A 22,847-nucleotide genomic window follows, 5' to 3' on the forward strand; every position below is an offset into this window, starting at 1 on the left:
AATGCACATGTTAATATTTTCTTGTTTCAATAAGGATACAAAATTTGGGGGAGTTGATAAAAATTCAATTTAAAGAAGGAAATGATTATTCTTACTTACTTTTGAGTAAGAATTCATTTAGTTTTTGTTTGCTCTCTCAGGCAGCTGTAAGTCAATGCAATGGGATGTGCTTTTTCTCTATGGTGAAAAATAACTTCTATATATTTATAAGTTGTTTTCTTGAATTTAAGTGTTACATGGGCACTATGCTTTTACGCATTCTACATATGGCCTTGGTGGACCAAAATTATTATGTTGGAAATGTGCTTAACTCCAAAAATAAACTCTAAAAATAAAATAGCATATATCAGTGGTTCATCTTCAAGTATTAATTATAAATTGAGATTCCCTAAGCATCTTTCATCTGCCTTTAATCAGCTTTACACCCTATTAACTTGTCAAAATTTCCTTCATTTCCTTCTCTGCAGTAAACAAGTAACTATTTACAAATTCTTGCTGGAGAGCTGGCTAAAATGTGTCTCGTCATATGTTTATAGAAAGATAATTCCTAAACCTTAATATAATGTTGCTTATTCCTAGGAACTGGAATTGTGTCGAAGGTTATACAAATTGCATTTCCAGTTGCTACTTCTGTTCCAGGCCTACTGTAAACTTATCAGCCAAGTAGATACAATCAAAAATGAAGCAGAGGTAATAAAAATAAACATGTATTTATAGTTTACATATATATTAAATCACTGTTGGAACAGTCTAACCATAAAAAAGAACCATATGCGAGTTAACTATCTTGGTCAAGTTATAATACATCAGTTAAAATGAATAATTTTTCAATTCATGAAATAATTTTTGTTCATTTATTACTTCAAGCTATTAATATGCAAGAAAACATACTCAGTAAGATAGTGACATATAAATGTTTCAAGAATTGTAAATATCTCAATTGTAATCATTGATAACTCCTAACCAAGCAGCAAGTAAGGAACATCAAGATAAATCAAGAGATAAAGTTATATTATAAAGCCTCAAACATATTCTCCATGGCTTCTTATCAGTGCATTGTTCCTTACTTAGTTCCATTAGTGCATATGAGAATATGAACACATTAAAATCAATTTGTAATGTTAGAAATAATTTAAAGGAGCATTAACTCTTAGTTAATAGATTGGATTAAAGATTCTAATTTCCGTTTTCTTCTGGAATCTGTTATAATTAGTCATATAAATTATCCCTTTTTTTTTACTTTGGTAAAAAATAATCTGTCAAGGATCATTAAGATCCTATGACATTCTGTATATTTCTTTCCGGTGCACATATATTACACTCAAAACCAGCCTAATCCATTCTCTAAACCTATTGTAAATAATGTGCTGGATATATCTTCACTGTGTGTGGGGGGGGGGGGAGGAGTGAGGGAGAGATATCTAAAATCAAATGATATATGCTTTTAAAATATCTCATGGTTATTGTATAAATTAAAGCTGAAATTAAACTTCATTATACATGTAATAACCTCTATGGCATATGACTCTTGGCTGTGCCACTTACTATTTGAGGGCCTTGGTTTTCCCGTCTATAAGATGCCAAGTTGGCCTGATGTATGCCAAGACTAAGTTCTTAGTAGATATCATTACCTTATGGGGGGAGGGGAGGAGACCCTGCAGCCTCCAGGCCATGTGTGGCCTTCTAGGCCCTTGGGTGGGGCACTTTGATTGAACTTAAATTTCACAGAACAAATCCAAGTTTAGATTCAGTCAAAGAGCCACACTTGAGGACCTAGAAGGCCACAGGTTCCTCACCCCTGCTTTATACCTTCTACTTCTAAAATCCTGTGATCCTACTTTATGAAGAGTATCTAATTTCATAACACATTTATAGAGTAATGGAAAGAACAAATATATTTGCACTGTATTAGGAAAATTTGGTAACATTCAAACTGGTATCCTTAAAGAGCCATTTTTAAACAAAAAAAAATTTAAAAGAAATCTGTTTTTTACTATATTTTTATTTTTATAACTATTATAACTGATATCTGCCTTCTTTTATATACTGAAAAGATTATGAAAGCCTTACTTGTTTTAGGTCATTAACATGTCAGAGGAACTTGCCCAGTTGGAAAGTTTTCTTCAGGAGGCTGAGGCTGCCTCTGAGAACATTGAAGAGACTGATGTACCTGAGGCTGCGCAGGCAACAATAGAAACTGCCATTCATTCTCTCATTGAAACTTTGAGAAATAAAGAGTTTATGGCAGCAGTAGCACAAGTCAAAACTTTCAGGTAAAATATGAAATCATTTGAAAGTGAATCTTTTAGAGCTAAGCTAAAATAACTTACCACTGGCCATTTAATGATATTCTGTCTTTCTATGCTTCAGTAGTATAAAGTTGAACAAAGTTGGCTGTGGTCTTTCAGATGAGGTCCCTGGTAAGCAAAAAGAAAAATGGCAGCTTGAAATCTGAAAAAAGAGCCAGGGGCAACGACCTGGGGTAGGAAAAATAGTTGCTGTTTTTCTGGATAGAGATAGCCTATTATATCATCATATGTTACATGGGTTTTTATGAGCTTACCCAGGCCCCTGGCTAAACATAGATGGGAAAATGAAAGTTCTACACAACCCACTTAAATATGGTAATAGATTAATGCTGCCTATATATCATTTTTGAAAGTGAAAGATTTTCACCACACTCTTTTCTAAAATGTTAACTTTTTAGGAACACTTGCCTTTCCATATTTAAGAAACAGATCCTAATATTTTGACAGTTAATTTTTTGAAGACATACTCTCTGTAATTCATTAAAACTGGTCAATTGTGAACCATAATTGTTTTATTTTTTATTTCAATGTTTATTTAAATATGTATTTGCAGGTGTCTTTGGCCCAATGACATATTTGGCAGTTGTGAAGATGATCCTGTTCAAACCCTGTTACACATATATTTCCGTCATCAAACATTGGGTCAGACAGGCAGTTTTGCAGTTATAGGCTCTAACCAGGACATGTCAGAAGCCGGGTTAAAACTGATGGAACTTAATCTAGAAATAAGAGAATCTCTACGAATGGTGCAATCATACCAGCTTCTAACAAAAGCCAAACCCATTGGAAATTTGGTGAGCACTGGATTCTGAGAAGCTTCATCATTTGGAAAATGAAAAAGATAAACGCTGAGGGACACCTCAGAATTTTATATCAAGCACCTTTCACAAACTGTTGCAACTGATTGATACCTTTTCCAGCAGCATCCACAACCTTGGTGACCAATGTAGAATTTTATCAAAATAAGAAATTAAGAACTTGAAAACAAAAGCTCTGAAGGAAAAAAATGCTTACTGACTGCCATTTCTTCACAAAATAACTGTGTTCAGTACTAACTTTTTAAAAAAAATACAGACTACATGAAAGGAAAAGGGCTAAAAGCAATGCACAGAAATGCATTATTTTCTGCAGCAAGAAAATAATTCTAAGAGTAATTGCAATAATGTTTCTCTAATATTGAAACAATGAAAAGCAGGTGGAATGAGGCTGAAATCAAGGCTGGTTTATTTTAGCTGAAGACCTGCAAGGCTTCCTGGCTTTCCAGCAATCATAAGCATAATCATCACTCGATACCTAATTATTCACATGAAGAATGTGCAGTCAGACATGAACAGAAAAAGACTTATTTGCAAAAACCATTGATTGCTTAATGTTTGAGGATTGCAGTTGTGTGTGGTGGACCTTTTTTGTTGTTTTTGTTTTGTCTGCATAAGGAATTATATGTGCGAGAGTTAGGATGTATGGATATGTGACAGTCACATTTTCAAAGTATGGATGTTTGTTGATAAAGTCTCAGAGCATGCCTAAAAGAGCACTGCAAATTATTTTTGAAGAAATTTTATTTTATTAGATCTAACTCTTCATAGTGTGTAAATGTTAGGACATTAAATAATATTTTAAAACTGGGCTTTCCCAGGATTTCTAAAAGAAATAATATATCTGTTAACGTTATTTGGAATGCTGCTCAGTTCTCTGATCAGTGCTTATGTTACAATTATTGATAACAACTAACCAAAGTAGCTGCCTGCAGAGACTTTAAAATGTATATTAAAGATATATGCTGCCCATCAGCAACTCTCACTAGAAAAAGTTAACTTATTTTATTCTGTAAATATTCTAGAAACTGTATAGAATAAAACCAGTATTTTTCTTGTACATTTGTGCAATGCACTGTTATACAAGAATAGGTGTACAAAGCTAATGAAAAAATTGTGGCCACTGGTGGTAGAAATATATGACTTGCAGATCCTGTTGTCTGCTAAAGAGGTGCAAATGTATTGATATGTTTATTCAGGACTTATGTGACAACTAAGGAAGCTTGGGCTGCAGAAGAAAAATAAAATGAAAGGACCACAGAGGATGGATACCAAAACATGCAATAGACTTATCCATTCAGTCTGTGGTAGAATATGAACTGTACCTGTTGGGGATTTTTTTTTAAAGCATTTTGTAAACGAAATGAATGTAGTCCCACAATTCCTCTGATTTGAAAGGAACACCTTGTATTTTTTATATGCATCTCTTACCCACTGTGATTTTTTTTAAAACCAGGCTCTGCGATTCCAGAGTTTAGAATGTAGAAATGAAATTCTTAGCTTTGCCTTTTCTTGGGGAAGAGGACCCCACCAGAAATGTAATTATGCTGAAATGCATTAATTGAAGGCACTGTGCGCGCTGTTGGACTGCTGACAGTAGTTATGTTACCTTTAAAGTTCTATAACTGGTCATGGCACATTCATAATCACTGTATTTTTTGACCCTGATAAAACTGAATTATTTTGATGGCTTGTTGGTACTGTAGATGGTGTTCTTTTAATTATTTAATAACTATTTACTGAGGGTAGGTAGTTTTATTTAGTGGTGCATTACACACTTTTATTCACATCATCTCTTACCATTTCCTATTTTCTCTCCTCCTTTGCCCTTTTTTTTGTTTTTATTAAAATAAAAACTTTGTATCTCTTACTCTGTGTATTATTGTGAAGATTAGGGGTTAAATACTTAATGTCATTAACTTGACTTCATTCCTCTTATGTGTCATTTTTATTTAAAAAGATTATAAAATGGTTTCTTATACCTCACTATAGACCCAAAAATATATAGTTATATCCTAATGTTAAACTCCCTCAAACTAATGAATATCGAATCAAATATTTCCAAAGTATAATTTAAAATCACTTTGTTTTCTAAAAATTGTAACAAGATTATTAAGACACTGAATTACCTTTAGTCTCTTTGGAAAGACTTAGGTAAATGTTACTTACAGGAATATAACAAGAAGTCATAAATTTCTATGAAATGTGAGTCTTAAGAATCAATTTAGGATTATTTCCCTAAAAACTCTTTAGTTTGGGGGGAAAAAAACTGCTCAATAATCTAATATGTTCAGAAAACACAATTCCAAGGTACTTATAACAGAAATGACTGTATTTAAGTCAAAGCCTAAATGGCATGAAATTTAAGTACAACTATAAATTCAAGCCTCGGTTATAAGAGTTGAAGATAAACTTCTTCCTGGTAATCTATAATTATATCCCAGCAAAAATATTACATATCCCTAGGAGGAATGTCCCCTCTCCCTCAGTGATCTCTTTCTGTTATCAACCTTCTCACCCTCAGGAAGGCAGTTTTATGCAAAATTTTAGTAGATAAAAAAAAAAAACCTAGCCTGAATAACCTGGAAAAGGCCAAAGGCCGTTGCTGCCTTCAGTAGAAGTCAGAAGTACTAGTAGCTGCAAGAGGACTAGGAAATAGACTTGTATTTTGATGATCTGCTTGTGAACCCCTGTGGCCTACATTTAATGTAGAGTAAAGCCAAGAATAGTTGCTTATTATTATCAATAGGGAGGTATCAACTATTATCAAATGTAACATGAATGAGGCTTTATTTAAAGAAATATGATTTTGGGAACAGGCCAAGTCATTGAGAATATCAGAAATACTCTGCTGGTGATACAAGCTTGAGAATGAAACAGTTTCTACTCACAAGTAGCTTCATTCAAATGAAGCTTTCAGAAATCCTGTCTGAACTCAAAGTGAAAGTTTTCATTCTGATTCTATCTGCCAAGATTTGTTCAGAAATGGCTGAAGTAGAGTAAGTTGGAAGAGGCATTACAAAAGGTGTCCTGAGAAACAACAAAAATGATTATCTTGCTCTTCATACCATGCTTCCTATTCTGTAAAAGAACTATTTGAGAAAATAATTTTTAGAGTGAGTTAATTTTGACTGGAATCGAGCTGTGTTATAGTGTCAAAGAAAGATAATTGGTAACTGGGCAATTACTTTTCACCGAAAAACAACAAACCACCCAAAAAACCAAGCAGTAACATAACAAATTCTCAAAATGTATCCTACCTATATGAGACTGTCTTTGCTAGGCCATGAAAGAAGTCATTATCAAAGTCCATTTCTTTTCAGGAAAATGTGAACCTCCAGGCAATTTGGTGGCACTAAGATATTTTCATGTACCTTTTCTGTCTTCTATAAGTTATTTCTTGATCCTGTTGCCTTAGTAAACTTCATCCAAGCTGCTTGCTACAAAAGCAGAAAACTATTAGTTACTAATTTTATTTTAGTCACATTCAAAGCAAACAGCTAAATAGTTTAAATCAATTGGGAGCCAGTGCCCACCCCCATGTGCACTGACTGGGATCATGCAAACATGTTTTATGCAAATTAGACACCAATTGTTAATATTCAGATATTTTATTTGAAAATTGTCAAATGAAAGTTTTTTCAACTAAAATGGGGATAACACCACCAATGTCATAGGGTTGTAATGAGGATCAAATAAGATATCTGTAAAGCCCTTAGGTGTTATATAGTCTTACTCCATTGCTTCAAAATCAGAGCATAGTAAAAGTTATTGTAACAATATAACAGACCTCTGGTCAAAATGACACAGTTAAGACTATGAAGAAAGTTTTAAAAAGCAGTAAAGTTGGTAAACATGTTTCATAAGGGGCAGTGAAATGACTGGAGAATCAAAATACTAAATCTAACAATGGTCCCCTATCCAATGAAGAAATTCAGCAATCTGTGATGATGTGGGTTGTAAAATACCCCCTCTCTAATACTAGCCATCAGCTGTTCCCAAGTGAGAATTAAGCTTAGAGGCTTGGTGCACTGAGAGGTGGTCACTTGCTCTTGAGTAACACAGCATTTAAAACCCGGTTTTCCTCGTACAAAGAATAATCAGTATCCAATAAAGATTTTCTTATCAGATTTTCCTCTTAGGTTTTTTCCTGCTAGGTCATTTAGTTCAATTAGAAAGGTATTTCTAAAGCACCTGTTATGTGTCAGGCACTATGCAGGGTACTTTATTACATTACAAAGAGCTTACTGCTAAGTATTAGTTCCCAAACAGCCTTACTTGACTCTTATTTAAACTATAGTTTTGCATTGTTTTCTGCTTTCAATTGTCCAAATGTTTTTCTCATCTTCACCCTTAAAGAACTGATTTTGTGCATCTGAATTTACATGAAAATCTTTTGTCCAGTGCACTTTCATGAACAGTTAAGATACTGAATGTTTAAGTGCCTGCTCTAGGCTGTGGTTTAGATAACCGCCCTCCAGGAATTAATTCTAATAAAGTCTAAAACCCTATCATATCACACTGCAGTACTACCCAAGTACATTTAGAATTGTCAAAAATGAAAAAAAAAAGTGCTCAGAGGGAAGAATAATTGATATTCATGTAATATTTTACAGTCTGCGGGAGCTTTATTCCACAAAACACTTTGTGGCAACAGGTGACATCAGGAAAAACTTCATGAGGTTTTCTTTAGACTTGGGCTTTAAAGAACTTGAGGAAATTAAATAAGCAAAGAGAAAAATATCAGTGTGTGGGTTGTATTTAAAATAAAAATTTTTTTATGATTGTAACTTCTGCCTTCTGTTGCAGTAATTGTTTAGAAACAGACGCTACCTTCAGTTACGTTTTCTACTCAAAAACATCTCTTTACAGTTTTTGCAAAATCAGCAACTATATTTTTTGGGGTGAGAAACTGAAACAGAAAAGACCTCCCATCCATTTCTCAATTCTGCTGCTGTTGTTTGGTTGTGTCCAACTCTTTGTGACTCCCCATTTGGGGTTTTTCTGGCAAAGATACTGGAATGGTTTGCCATTTCCTTCTCCAGCTCATCTTACAGATGAGGAACTGTGGAAAACAAGGTTCAGCGACTGGCCCAGAGTCACACAGCTAAGTGCCTGAGGCCAAATTTAAATTCAGGTCCTTCTTATTCCAGGGCTGGCCCCTCTATTCACTGAGCCCAAAGCTGCCCATCTACATTCTACTCTATAATAAAAATCTAGACATGTATAAATACATACAGAAGTTATTGTCCTGACATACTGCATATCACAAAGATTACCGTCGTAGCCTTTATAAAATAATCTAGGGCAGGATACATTACAAAAGTCAATATATGAGCCCAATGGGATTACATGCCATTCTAGTCTTATAAATTGTTGGATTGTTTTGTCTTTTTTGGGAGAAAGGAGTATAGTTGAAATAGGGAACATAGCAAATAATGAGTCTCATCTGATTGTATTAAGTCCTATTGAAAAGAATAATCCAAATCTCAGTTAATCCTCAGGATTTGTTCATTCAAGGTTTTATAGTACCTGCCTCCAGGACAGGTAGGTTTTTTTTTCCCCTCAAATTCAATAGCTCTAGCTTTACAGTTTTAACTAGTATATGAGCAAAAGATACAAAGGAGCCAGAGGGTGAAAGAAGAAATTGGACTTTAGCAGCAGACTTGGATCTGGTTAACCTTTCCTCTCTCTTCAAGTCACTTTTGTTTCTTAATACAACTAACAAAAGTTTGTTAAAGTAATGACATTCTTTGTTTTATATAGTTTCTTAAAAGTATGTAAAAGCATCTCTAAATCAATTTCTCTTCTGTGAAACCAACTTTTATAAAGCAAAGAATCCTTTTGCAATATTCACCCACTAAATTTCTATTTTGTAAATTTGATTTTTATAGTCTTCTTAAAAGAATGTTAAAGCTGCTCAATTGTATTACAACAGTTCTTTTGATCTCCAAGGTTAACAAAGGAAGCTAGTTTTTTTTTTTTTAGCATCTAAGTTGGACTATTAGATTTTCAGTTATGATTAATAAAAACCTTTTCTATTCCAACTTTATATATTTTAGTTTATTAATTCTTGTGAGCAGTATTTAAAAATAGAAGATACCATAATTATCCCAATTATGTGTAAGTTAATATTTCACTGCATTGAAGCCAAGCTAACAAAAGATCTCTTCATACCTTTGCCCTGCTTGTCAATATGAAATGAAAAAAGAAAGATGCATGCTTAAGTTTTCTTCAAGGTACCTAGTTAGGTCATACTCAACATCAAGTAGGGCCAGGTTATTTTTTCTTAGCTTCCAAAGGGAAATGATTTAGCTCCTGTTAATAGCCATTGGCTATTTCATGTTTACCTCTACAACAGAATAAATCTGCAAAAAAGGAAGAAGCTGAATTTTTTCTCCTTCCCCAGAAGCAAATTCTTACATAGATTTACTCATACCCCAAATAAATAGCTTGAGGTTTTTCTTTTAGATTCACATTTTTCTGATCTCTAGAGCTCCTTCAAGTAACTATCTCTGATGACATTTCTATACAAAAGCTGACTTAATTTCTGGAACCCCTCTTGCAATAAGAGCTACGTGGTTTTTTCCCCCTTTCAATTCAATTTTTATTTCTAGGATGGAAAAATTTTGTTTTAGGATGGAAAATTTTAAAAGTAAAAAAGGTAAGGCTTCAATAATGTATAGATTGTTTTGCAATACCTTTATTTAAAGGTTCTGTCAAATATTCCTGCTATTTTGATTAGTCTTTTGAGGGAAGGGAAGGTGGTAAGCAAAAGAAGCTCATTTGTCTGCAGAAATTACATCTGTGCTCTTTACATATTCATTCACTTAAATGATATATTTGAAGCTGAAAGTGCTGTCACAGGACAGGCGTTTTCCTTTGCATCTCCCACACAAATCCTGACGATGAGGTCTTTTGGGATCAACATGACGAAGTTTCACTGGGCAGGAGCATCTTGTCTGTTTACAACTCTGGGAAAAAAAATTTAAAAAGAGTGCTATTTACCAAAAATTGAACCAGAGGATTATGTGGCCTCAGTGATAAGGATGCAGCATAGAAGCTAGTCCTGTAACCACATAATCTAAAAGGCAGAAGGGAATTCAGAGGCCACCCTTCTATCCAAGAATCCTTTCTACAACATCCCCAAATAGTGAGCCTTCAAGTTAGTATCCAAATAAAGTTAGGACCCAGGTTCTCCTAGCCTTCTAATCTAATGCCCTTCCTATACTCTTGCGATTCCATAACTACCACCAAGGCCACTAGGTATCAAGTTAGTCTCTTTAGAAATAAACCACTGAAAAAACAACCCAAATCCCACCTGTTGCCATCCCCAAAACAAGGAAAGACTTCTTACTTGACAAGCAATATCCTCCACTCGGTATGGGTTGTAAGACTTCTGACAAGTTCTGCAAAACTGCTTGAAGTAGACCTGATACATGAGAGATTTTTAAAATAAGTGTGCCCTCTCCTTCAGGGGCAAGTGTGCCCCCACCCCCAGAACCTTGACACTCTAAGGTAGAAAGATGATCAATTACATCATGTCTCTTACCTTATTGGTACCCTGCACGCACCACACATATGCACTTTCCCAACGAATGTTGCAGTCTTTGCAGTGATAATAGCCATATTTCTGCTCTAAGAACTAAAGAACAATAGTATGTAACAGGGCAAACAAGACATAATATCCATATATTCTTTATCATATTTCAGATATCATGATGGAAGTTAAGGCTAACTTTTATGCTCTGGGACTAGAAAGTCAATTATATCCTACAAATCAAAGGAAAGAAGAATATGAACTGTTTCTATAGATCTGCTTCCTAGAATACTAATGAAGAAACCACTCATCATTTAACCAAGCAAAACAAAGTATAATTCTCAGGGTTCGAGGTAGACAAGATGCCAAATGGACATTCTTGAGGGCCAAAGGGGTCAGGGAAAACTCAAAAGCCAAGATTTTCTGCAGTGTAGGATTCTTTTTAGGAAACAAAATGAAGCCCTACATAAGCCCAATAAGAAAGAAGAGAACCTATGTTAGAAGATACTCTCCTATGCTTTTATTTGTATGAGATTTAAAATTTCACATTGAGGAGACCTCAAAGGCCATCCTGTCAGTACTCAAACCAAAACTAACTCTACAACATTCTCACCAACTAGCCACTCAGCCTTTCCCAAAGTCCTCCAGTGAAGAGGAACCTCTTATTCCCCCAGGAAGTAGGGAACATGGATAATCCACAATAGCAGCTAACACAAATGACTTACTAGACATTTGCTCAATGTGGTAGCAAGTACTATTGAAGAACTGAAATCATTTTAAGGCTAAAAGAAGAGGTCCTAGAAGTCTGGACTAACTGGAGGTCTAGTAATTTCAAAAGTTTCAAAAGCTTAAGATCATAAAACAGAGCCAACCCTAGAACACAAGACCTTTGACTCATCACCTTAACTTCTCCAATATAGTTTTACTCTTTTCCAGTATCATTCGTCTTCTTGGAAGGGGAAGTAAATATAGTCTGGAGGTTCTTGGTCTTCATTTGGCCCAATTTTGTTGAGTATGATATAAGAACTAATCAGATCTTGCACTCAGACTTGACTTAAGGAGGGAATAACTTACACACTCAATTGGGTATCTTACCCTACAGGAAAGTAGGGGGAAAGGAGATAAGAGAGAGGGGATGACAAAAGGGAGGGCAGAGCAGGGAAGAAGGTAATCCAAAGCAAACACTTTTGAAAAGGGTCAGGGGGACAAAACTGAATAAAGGGGGACAGGATAAGACGGAAGGAAATTTAGTTAGTCCTTCACATGACTTATTGAAGTGTTTTGCATAATGATAAATGTGTGGCCTATGTTGAATTGCTTGCCTTCTCAAGGAGGGTGGGTGGGGAGGGAAGAAGGGAGAAAATTTGGACCTCAAAGTTCTAAAAACAAATGCTCAAAAAAAAGTTTGTTTTTTTTACATGCAAATGGGGAAATAAGATATACAGGCAATGTGGTATAGAAATCTATCTTGCCCTACAAGAAAGGGGAAAGGGGTTGGGGTGGGGGTGGGGAGTGGGCTGACAGAAGGGAGGGCAAACTGGGGAAAAGGGCAATCAGAATATATGCCATCTTGGAGTGGGGGGAGTGTAGAAATAGGGAGAAAATTTAACTCAAAATCTTGTGGAAACAAATGTTGAAAACTTAAAAAAAGTGGGAAAAAAAGAACTAATCAGATCATTATTATTCTACTTCACAACAGGATGTTCCTCACTCTTTATCTTTGATTTCTTTCTACCTCCTTTGGGTTGTAGTGTTTCTCTCCCATCACTGCATTTCTCCTTCAAGACCTACTAGTAGTAACGTGGCCCAACTGCTCCCTGCAATGAAGAGCTTTTAGGCCCCATATCTGAATTTAAAAAAAAAAAATCAAATTCTGCATAATCATTAATCCCTACTCCCTTTTTAAAAATAGACCGAAGCTGCCTCATAGTTTCCTCCAGAAGAAGTCGGGGGGATCTATCTGTTGAAGGTAGAAATTTTATAAAACCGAGGTTGTAATCAGCTTTGCCCCAGTTCCTTAGTAAATGAAATGGGGGGGGGGGGGGGGACAGTGTACAAGCTGAGAGGACCATCAAAGGACGTGGAACATATTCCATAACACTGTGGTTAAAACATTAGAGAAGTGAGGTAGGGAAAGAGAAGAACGGAAACTAAAAGTCACGTAATCCTTTTTTTTTCATTTTGCTTACACCGGTTTTTGTCCCGCCTAACCTACTGGAAATAAAGTATGGTTAACCCTAGGAAGATAGGCAAAACAAATCCAGGCTAAATTTTTTTTTTCCTAGGGCATACAAGTTTGTAATCAAAAGGTTGCTATTCTTTCCGGCAGGTGAGTAGCTCACTGCTGGCCGAGTGTTACAAAACGGGTGGGTTCTGGACCAAGGGCAGCCAGGGTGACTGAGGCAGCGACATTTTCAGACTAGCGGGCTTCTTTGGCAGGGATGCTGGGGACGGGCTACTCCTCCTGCATCCTCCCGATTATTTGGAGGTGAACGGGCGGGTCACTCCCCCCCCGGGGTCGGGAGCCTGGGTGTTAGCAGATTTTTGACTTCACCGCCTAACCTAAGCAGTATGTTTCCGCACACAGTAGGCGTCTAATAAAAGCGTGCAGGTGGAAAGAAAGGCCATAGGAAGATAGGTATGGTCAGTCACCCTCCAAGCCTAACTCCCCGGGGTGGAGGGGCGGGGGTGGGGGAATGGAAAGAAAGGCAACACAGTCCGGTCCGAGGCCCTCACCTGGAAGCGCAGCCGCGCCTTGTTCTGCCCCGGGCTCTGCGGCTGCGGGCCCTCGGCCTCCTCCTTCTCCGGCTCCGCGGGCTCCTCGACGGGGTCTCCGTCCTTCAGGCCGTCGGGCCGGGGCGGCTGATCCTCCCAGGTAGCTCGTACTGTGGCCTGGGCCTGGCCTCCGCCGCCCTCCTGAGGCTCGGGCCTCGGCGCGTCCGCCGCACCCTCCCCGCGCTCGGGCTCTTGGTCCGGCGTCGCCGCTGCCTCGGGCGCCTCCCTGGCGGGGGCCTGCGTCTCGTGCCCGGCGGCCTCCCCCGCCGGGCCTCCGGCCTCGGCCTCCTCCACCTCCTCCACGAAGGTGGCGAGGAGGCGCGAGGCCACGGGAGAGTAGACGGCGACGGTCCGCGGGAAGCGCGGGGGTCGCGGGGCTCCGGCCCCGGGGCTGCCCTGCGCGGGAGGCCGAGGCGGCGGTGGCGGGGATGCGGCCCTGGTCGGTGCGAGGTCTCCCGGCTCCCGGCCTCGGCGGACCAGGGTGCGGCGGCCGAGCGAGCACTGCACCGAGGCGTCCTGGCGCGGGTTCACCTGCACCGCCACGTCGCGGGTGTTGGCCCTGCGGAGCCGCGGGACGAGGCCCGGGTTCACCTGAGACAGGATGGCCATGAGCTGCGCCCGCTGGCAGCTATCGAAGTACTCGGCCGCCGTCAGCTGCCCGTAGCCGGACAGGGCGGACGCCGCCCCCGGCACGGCCCGGGGCCGCCAGCCTCCGCCGCCCCCCGAGCCTTTGCCTTTGGGGCCCGGCGCGTAGGGGAAAGAGTAAGGGCCGTAGGGCGGGTACATGTAGGCGTCCAGCGCGTCATCCCCCAGGGCCGCCATGTGCGCACAGCCCGGGCCTCTGCTCGCCCGCCGACGCCCTAAATAACCGGCCCTGCGGGGGCGGCCAAAGCCCAGGCCGAGGCACGGACGACCGCCCGCCCACTCCCCTCGTTAGCTGCCCAGGGTCGGGGCCTGCGCGATGGGGGCCGTCCATCATCGGGGCGCGTCCGCGGTCGCCTCCAGGGCCTGCCATCCCGGGAAGCCTGGCGGGGTGGGGAAGCCACGCCCCCACCCCAGGGGGCCCGGGGAGGGGCTCGGGGTAATTGGATTGTCAGGGCTTCGGGGGGTGAGTTAGGACCACCGCGTAGAGAGACTTCAGAACCTCTAGACTGCCAGCGAAAGGGGTAGCTTCCCCATCTGCGGGTCTGGGGGCTGCAGCCCTGGCCAATTAAATTAGCTTGGGGCTCCCCAGATAGTGAACACGTGGAAGGAGGTCTCAAGAACCTCCATATTGTCCCTGGAAGGCAGGGTGAGATTGGTTGAAAGTCGGTGGGTACCAGGTGAGTCCCTGTTGTGGGGCCGGGAAGGGAGCTGTGAGAAGCGGGGTGAAACGGGTAAGGAAACCCGCTTTGGACCAGCTTTTTGCCAAGGCCCTTTCCTCTTCCTCACCGTTCTACCCCTTGACCATGAGGTAATTTCCCGGTGGTGCACCTATTTCTTATTGGTCTTGACAGTGTTATAATAATGCAAGATTTTTAAACCAAATTCGAATGGCCCATAGATAAATGCGTAGCGTGGCGTGTTTATTTAAATTATTAATTTAGGAACCTCTTCACTTGGGGAGGGGCAGAATCTTAAATAATTAGTTTTTTAGTACCAAGGAATAATTAATATCAGTTCGAGTAACAATAGGCTTTTTAATGTCTTTACCGACATCTCTAGTGAGATGTAAGTTTAACAAAATAGACAATGTTACACTGTATTTTTTTAATTGATTGAGCTCAACTCTGAGTACAAGACAAATCCTACATTTCTTTTACAATGAGTACATGAAATTCGATTATGTTCTTACCTACGTTTTTACTCACATTGCATCAAAATTTTTTGTTTGAGAGGTCATGATTTCTAATAGCTTCCCCATTTTAAAACAATAATTTAAATAGGCAACAGCAAAAGCCTGAACAGACATTAACTTCACTTCAACTTTATGTTGGTAAACTGATGTACAGGTTATGATATTGAATGTACTTAAGTTTTTAAATTTGAGGAAATGTTTGTAGCTGACATTAGTGAACATATGATCATCTTACAATGGAAAGGGTATTATAGGTATATTTAGAAGAATCCTGCTATAATAAAGCCATTTAATACTGCTTAAGCATACCACAGACCATAAATAGGAGGTAAGGGAGGGAGCCCCTATGGTGCTCTACATTAAATGTAATCTACAGTGAGGTCTGGGTGGGCTCCATCATTATTGAATTATGTTCATCTACTTTAACTGATCCATATGAAGTATCTGCCATTTCTTCTTCCTTCAGTTTCTTATAAGAAATATCTGTATCATCTTCATCCAGAGGATCTTGTTTATGTACAATTTCCCTCCCATACATCTTATATACCAATACGAAAATCCCTGCTTCTGCAGACTGGAAAAGAGCATAAAGCAAAGGAAACATGTACATACTTCCTATGAGGTGTGGAGGAAAGGTTAGTTTTAGAATAGCAGTGCAGAGTTGTACATTCTGACTACCTGTTTCCAGAGAGACAGTCCTCTTGCAGTTGGATGGAAGACGGAATAAGGTAGCTAAACCATATCCTGACAGATATCCAGCCAAAGGCATAAAAATTGCAACAACATAAACAGTTGCAGGAATACTTGCCAACAGTTCAGGTCCTAACATAGTGCCAGTCATAATGAAAAGGACCACCAGAGTCACTAGCAGAGACCACAGGGAAACCTAGTAAGAGAAAATGGATAAATCACTTTTAAAGTCAGATAAAATGCAGGAAAATTCAGTAAAGGACTTATAAATATTAGCATATATAGCAAATGAATAGTCTTGGATATAGGCTAAGGAAGGCAAGGTTCAGATCTGCTTCTGATATTTATTAGCTTTGTGATCCTGAGTAATCACTTGATTTCTCTGAGGCTGACTCCTCATCTGTAAAATAGGAGCGGTCCGTCAGGGTTGTAAACTGCTTGGCAAACTTTAAAGCATTCTAGAATTATCAGCTCTTGTCAGACTTCTCCAGTCCATTTGCTATTAGTGAACAGAGATATGTTTTAGTAAATTCTTCCTTCATGTTGAACAGAATTTTCCCTCCTGTAGTTTCTACCAGTTAGTCTTTGTCCTGCCCTTTGGAGCAAAACAGCTTCTTCCATGTAACTACCTTTAAATTTGCAAAGATCTGTCATCCTGTCTCCCCTCCTCTCTTCTCTAGACTAAACATCCCTAGTTTTTTCAACTGTTAATCATATACCATAGTTCCTACATTCTCATCACCTCTTCTAGAATTTCCTAGTTCATTTCACAAATTTCCATTATCCATCTTAAAATGTAGCACCCAGAATTGAACACAGAATTCCAAATGTGGTCTTATCAATACAAAATATGGCAAGACTTCCAGAACATTGTGCTTTCTACGTGAAAACTAGTCTTGTACTATATCTGGGATTAAACAAATGAAATATTAAAATTCCTTTTAACAGGCAATATTAACACTTGGGATTGTATTTTTACATTCCAAAGGATTTTTCAAAATATTGAAACATGACATCGCTTAGATTTTGTCATGACAGGAATATAAACATGCTAATGTCAAATATAGATGCATTTCTTTTACAAAGTTAAATTGAATATTTCCATATTCTGTGAATTCTTACTTATCTGTTAGACTATAAAAACAGTTTCCTATGATGAAATTATATTATAGTCATAATAGGCAGCTTGTTTATACATTGCAGCTGGCACTAAATATGTTTTTCTGTGTTACAGAACACTGTGTCATCTTGGTTTCTTGCCAGATACTTTTAACTCATTCAAGTAAAATAGATTGCGTGGTGGGGGAAAAATCCTTTGCTACAGACTGTTATATGAATTGTAAGATTTTAGACAATACCTTTGATGATGCATCAGGTTCCTATATACGAAGAAGAGTTTCATGTGTGGGATTATCATATCCTTAATACTACTTTGTGTGTGTGTGTGTGTGTGTTTTGGGAGGGAGGGAAGGCAGGGCAGTTGGGGTTAAGTGATTTGCCCAAGGTCACACAGCTAGTAAGTGTGTCAAGTGTCTGAGGCTGGATATGAACTCAGGTCCTCCTGACTCCAGGGCCTGTGCTCTACTCACTGTGTCACCTAGCTGCCTCACTTAATACTACTTAAAAAAATAATTGTAACTTAAATATATGTGTGTATGTATGTATATGTACATATGCATATATATGTATGCTAGTAACTTTTGAGTCAGATCTGAACATCGGAGGATTCTAAAAGTATGTTCAACATACTTTCAAACAAGAAGTAGGCGAAACTAAACAATCATGATCCTTATAGCTTAAAATATGAAAAACATTGTACCATTTGAATTGTCAGTAGAGATGGAAAATTAGTACAAAGGAAGTCACTTTTATTTTGAAATATTGAATTGTAAAGTCCATCTTTGCTTTTCAACTACTTTATCCTTTTAGTTATTACTGAGCCTTGGTGCTAAGATGTAGCTAGTTGAAAGTATTGTCCATGTTTTAGAGAAGAGGAAACTGGGACTTTGGGAAATTAAGAGATGTATCATATCATAGCTACCTACTAAAAGTATCAACTGAGATTTAGACCCAAGTCCATTGACCCCCAAGTCCAGCATTCTTTCTACCAATGCCGTATGCGTCACCATCAGCACATAAATCTCAATTATGTTCATTTATTTTTATTTAAGTGATTATAATTATTCTGTTTTTAACCAGTAAACTGCTAATTTGATTGATTTTTGTCAATTAAGTTATGGAGGAAACTTAACCTTGTAACACTTAAAAAATTAAGTATAAAAATATTTTAAGGCCATATATTTCTTCATAAGACTTCATGAGTATATGTACAAAGAGAAGACATAATTATTCTTAATATTAATAAATTTAGGCCTTCTATATAATAATATAATCATAGGAAATAAAGACACTGCTGATCACAAAGCAAAACAAATGAACTGTTCTCAAATGTCACATAGCTGAAACATTATCATAACTTTCTATTCAATTGCTTTAAGTCAAGGTATCTTGCCTTTGGTTTTTGTTCAATATGTTGCCTATTTTTGTTGATTTGACAAAATGTTGGTACAGAAAACCTTATTTATTGAAAGAGCTGATTCAGTAGCTCTCCCACAGAGAAAAGTAAGATCCTATCATTGGTGATTACTTTTTACAGTTAATAGATCGTGTCTCTTGTTTTTTTGTTGTTGGAGGAATACGTTTTTGGAATTCTTACATTTTTTTCTCTTTCTCTAAGTTATTAAAAAATTTAACTACAACAGCCAAAAATAATGCAAGATTGTGTTTGGCCAAGAAGGAACAGCCAAGATTATGGCATTTCAGAAATAAATTTTATTTTGCATTCACATACACATATATTTTGTGTTTTTATAGTGTCTGTTGGCCAAATCATCATTTCTATTCTTTTAAGTGTTTTTAATGTCCAGGTTTGTTTTTAAGAATATTAAATATTTTATAACCTGAAAAACATTGGAACTGCTTTAATTTTTTTTCAATAAGCTATGTTTAGATGATGTTCTTAAGGACAATTTTTGTGAGCTAAACAAAACACAGTAAATTGTTGCTAAAGTTTCATACAAACCCTATTTTGGTAGTTTTATTTGATCAGCTCTTATTGTTAGAGGGAAGTATATTTTGCTGACCACTGCATTTTTAAATTTTTTTCCAGCTATTTCTGTTTTGTTCCTTCTACTTGTGCCTTGTAATATTCTTTTCAGCAAAGCTTTCTATAGTGATAATTCTAGGAAGCCTCAATCAGTACTTTGAGCACTCTTTTGCTATATGAACTGTATAAAGAAAGAATAACTTCTTGTAAAATGTGAAGCAGATTCTCCTTCCTGTTCAGGCCAGTAAAGTGACAGATTTAAGGCTCTTAAAAACAAGACTGAGTTTGGGAACAGAATCTGGACAATACCTTAAGGACGTAATCAGCAACTCGTGTATATTTGTAGCGGATGAAGACACCTACACCAATAGGAATCAGGGTGCTGCAGAGGGTCAGGGTGACTGCTCCCAGTGGTAATAACTGCACCAGAGTTGTATTGATCCAGGCCCGACTATAGATCCACAGGCACAGGGGCATCAGCAGCAAAGCCAGAAGCGTGGAAGAAATAGTCATGATGATACTGTAAAGATGGAAGTGAACACAATAAGCATCAAGTTAGCACTTACCCACTAACCAGCCTCTGTACAGAACGGGAAGTGGCAAGGAGGAAAGTGAATCTTAAGGTCTCAGGAGGGGTCCCTAAGCATCTGAGAAGAGCTGCAGGGAGAAATCAACATATTTGAGTGATAAAAGGGGCATAGGACCCACCCTCCTAATGAAACAGGGTAAAAGATGTTGAGTTATGTTTCACTACTGTCTCTGGTCTTTATCTGCCTGAGATTTTAAAGTAACCCATTGACCTTGGTTGGATCTAGTTATTTAGAAGGGCAAGGATCTCTAGTTGTTGGATTTTTTTTTGTATGTTTCTTTGTTTTCTAATTTTTTAATTTTCCTTGAATGAATAGTTGTTGAATTGTGGTTCAGCTTCCCAAAGGGACTAACTTTCATTCCTGACACCCCTAAATTACAAAGTAATCCCACCTTTTAAAATCATGGAAGAGTTGGAGGATCACAGCTAATGTGTTTTCCTTTCTTCACTCCCACCTTCACAACTCCAACCCTTTTTTTCCAATATATACACTAATGCTTCTCTTAATTTGAAAGCTTCTCAAATTAAATCTTTTCTCTGCTTTTTGCTCATTCTGTGCTCTTTTTCACAACCCCCTTTATTTTTCCCACCTCATTGTCTAGCTAATTGGATTGAAGAAACTACTTACGGTAGGGATAACTGAAGCTCTTACCTGAGGTTCATGTCGCCATTCACTAGCAGAGACATAAGATTGGAAAGGTTTCCACCTGGACAACAGCCGCATAATAATACTGCTACAGCCTCCACTTCATCCAGAGAGAAGATAAGGGCCAGAAGGAAGGCCAGTAGGGGCATGAAGACAAACTGGCAGATAAGTGCCAGCAGTACCCCTATGGGCCTGCGGATGTGAGCCCCTATGTGATTCACCTCCACAGTGCAGCCCAAACCCAGCATGGTAATGCACAGTGCCACTCCCACAAATACATTCAGTCCATGGTTCAAAGGGGTATCCCAGAACGGATTTTCTAGGGAGCCCCAATCCTGTGGGAGGTGGGCAAAGCCTTGTGGACTACTGCTAATCTTTGACTCCCAGGTGGTGGGGGTAGGATTCAGACTGGAACTGAGGCTGGGGCTAGGGATGAAGCTGGGGCTAGGGGTGAGGCTGGGACTAGGGATGAGGCTGGGGCTAGGGGTGAGGCTGAGGCTGAGGCTGGAGCTGGTGTCAGGGATCATGCTAGAGCTAAAATTGGGGCTGAGGCTGGGGTCAGCAGTGATGCTGGTATTGAAGTTAAGGCCAGGGCTTGGGCTGAAGCTGCTGACGTTGGTTTTCTGGGTGTAGTTATCCGGCTCTGGAGAAGGCAAGAACAGCAGAGTCTCACTGTCTTTGCTATCCATGGCTGAGAATCCCTGATGGATAGTACGTGTTGATGGTCCTGCGTTTGCTGCTGATGCCTTTCTGAGTCCTGAAGGCTGTGAGCTGAGCTGCAAGTTGCCTGTAGCACATCCAAACTCTAAAGGCAGCCAAGAAGGGAGCAGCAAGTACAGAGGAAACGTTGGGACTGAAGAGACTGTCACCCTGCAGAGTGAGATTCACTCCCTGGTGCACTCGCTGTATTCCCCGCCCCCGACTGCCTTTCCCAACACCTTTCTTCTTTGCTGCTGTCAACCCATATACTGGGGGGACCCTGGAGTGCCCAGCAGTCCTTGATCCATACAGCCACTAATAGGCACGGACCGCCCCACTGCCAGAAGACCCAGGATTCTGGAGATTCTCTGCCTCTGAAGGGAACCCTTTCCTACTCCTCCCACTGTGCTAAAGAGGGCTAAGATAAGTCTTTTAGTCAGACTTCCTTGAATAATCATGGAGTAGAATCCTATCTGAGAGCAAAGCCACACCAAGACTTTCACTGCCTCTTACTTTTGTGTCCCTAGTCCCTAGGGGCAGTACTGGCTCCTCCCTTTAATCACCATTAAGTGGTTCAGTTAGAATGTGACCTGAGGCTGAACAAAGACTTAACATAGAAGGGGGGTGGGGTGGGGAGAAAGCTCGGTTGGGCGTTTCTGTCAGCCCAGTTTTCTTTGATAATGTTATTTGATGGTTGTTTCTCCTATAAAAATAGAATATAATGCTATTCCAACAACCTAAAACATTGCTACAGATGTGTCACAGGGTCAAGCCTGAGCTGCAAGTGGGTATGTGATTTAACCATTAGAACTATTGAGCAGAGATGATGTTATTGTTCAGGAATAAGATCAAGGACTTTAATGTCTGGTGTCTAGGCACTAGACAAGGTCTCTTGCCAAAAGAAGTGGTGTTAATGAACTAAATGATGCTGTTTCTAAATGTTTCACTATTCTTGTATCTTTTGTACTTGGGTTTTTCAGTGATCTGTAATGTAGAGCGTATATCTAGATAAGAACTTCTTAAGGAGAAAAATCTTTATGGAGGAAATGGGATTTTGAGGGAGAGAAGAAAAGATGCTTTAAGGAACATTTTCCTTAATGGTATCCAGCTATTAAATTTAATTTTTTTATTAATATTCTGTTTTCTCACTTTCCTTTGAAATTTACCACATGCCTACAGAATGATAGTTTGTTGCTTAATTTCCTTGTTGACACAGAGCAGTATAAGGTAATTTCCTTCCTAAAAATGTTACCAAGGGTAGTGAAATATGAGGGAAACAAATATCTTGTCTAATGAGTCAAAAAAAAGTAAGAAAATACTGCCTTTCTTTAGATAAAGGCAGGTCTGTATATTCATTCCTAATTTAAAAATTATTCTTTCTCCTCCATGTAATCTTTAAAATCAAATACATTTATTAAGTGCCTACTATATGTTGAGCACTGTTCTAGGTCCTGGGCATATAAGGCACCAAGTAAAATAATGCCTACAGACAAAAATAGCTATTTATAGAGGACTTAAAATTAAAAGTCAACAAGTGCTTTATATTTTGCTGTCTCATTTTGTTCTTAACTCTGCAAGCATTTATATAATGCTAGACACTGTGCTCAGAGCTTTACAAGTATGTGCATACGTGGTCCTCACAACCATCCTGAGAGATAGGTGCTATAATTATCATTTTACATTTGAGCAATTCTACATTATACCATTATACAAGTGTATACATTATACAATTGTACCATTATACAGTTGAGGAAACTAAGGCAAACAGGGTGAATGATTTACCTCACAGCAAGTGTCAGAAGCCAAATTTAAACTCAGATTTTCCTAACTCTATCCACTTG

General features: G+C 38.8%; 3 protein-coding genes across 3 annotated transcripts in view; 1 reads left to right on the top strand and 2 right to left on the bottom strand.

Annotated features, from left to right (window-relative positions):
- FRYL (FRY like transcription coactivator) overlaps nucleotides 1-5,053 on the top strand; it is a 315,130-nt gene extending 310,077 nt beyond the window's left edge. Inside the window, exons 63-65 of the mRNA XM_036763836.1 lie at nucleotides 580-690; nucleotides 2,080-2,273; nucleotides 2,863-5,053. Coding sequence (XP_036619731.1) covers nucleotides 580-690; nucleotides 2,080-2,273; nucleotides 2,863-3,121 — 564 coding nt within the window. The 3' untranslated portion in view covers nucleotides 3,122-5,053. The remainder of the gene's footprint in view (nucleotides 1-579; nucleotides 691-2,079; nucleotides 2,274-2,862) is intronic.
- Nucleotides 5,054-9,954: 4,901 nt separating this feature from the next.
- Nucleotides 9,955-14,261, bottom strand: ZAR1 (zygote arrest 1). Its single transcript, XM_036762452.1, has 4 exons — nucleotides 13,401-14,261; nucleotides 10,677-10,769; nucleotides 10,482-10,556; nucleotides 9,955-10,098 (listed from the first exon to the last, which is right to left on the bottom strand). The coding sequence occupies exons 1-4, from the start codon at nucleotides 14,259-14,261 to the stop codon at nucleotides 9,955-9,957; spliced, it is 1,173 nt and encodes a 390-aa protein (XP_036618347.1).
- A 1,236-nt stretch (nucleotides 14,262-15,497) lies between these two features.
- SLC10A4 (solute carrier family 10 member 4) lies at nucleotides 15,498-20,996 on the bottom strand. The gene is made up of 3 exons (XM_036764899.1): nucleotides 20,314-20,996; nucleotides 19,382-19,592; nucleotides 15,498-16,162 (listed from the first exon to the last, which is right to left on the bottom strand). Exons 1-3 carry the CDS (start codon nucleotides 20,994-20,996, stop codon nucleotides 15,647-15,649), a joined length of 1,410 nt encoding a protein of 469 aa, XP_036620794.1. The 3' UTR covers nucleotides 15,498-15,646.
- Between the last annotated feature and the right edge of the window lie 1,851 nt (nucleotides 20,997-22,847).

The sequence above is a fragment of the Trichosurus vulpecula genome, chromosome 6 (assembly GCF_011100635.1).
Source record: "Trichosurus vulpecula isolate mTriVul1 chromosome 6, mTriVul1.pri, whole genome shotgun sequence".
In the NCBI taxonomy this organism is placed as follows: Eukaryota; Metazoa; Chordata; class Mammalia; order Diprotodontia; family Phalangeridae; genus Trichosurus; species Trichosurus vulpecula.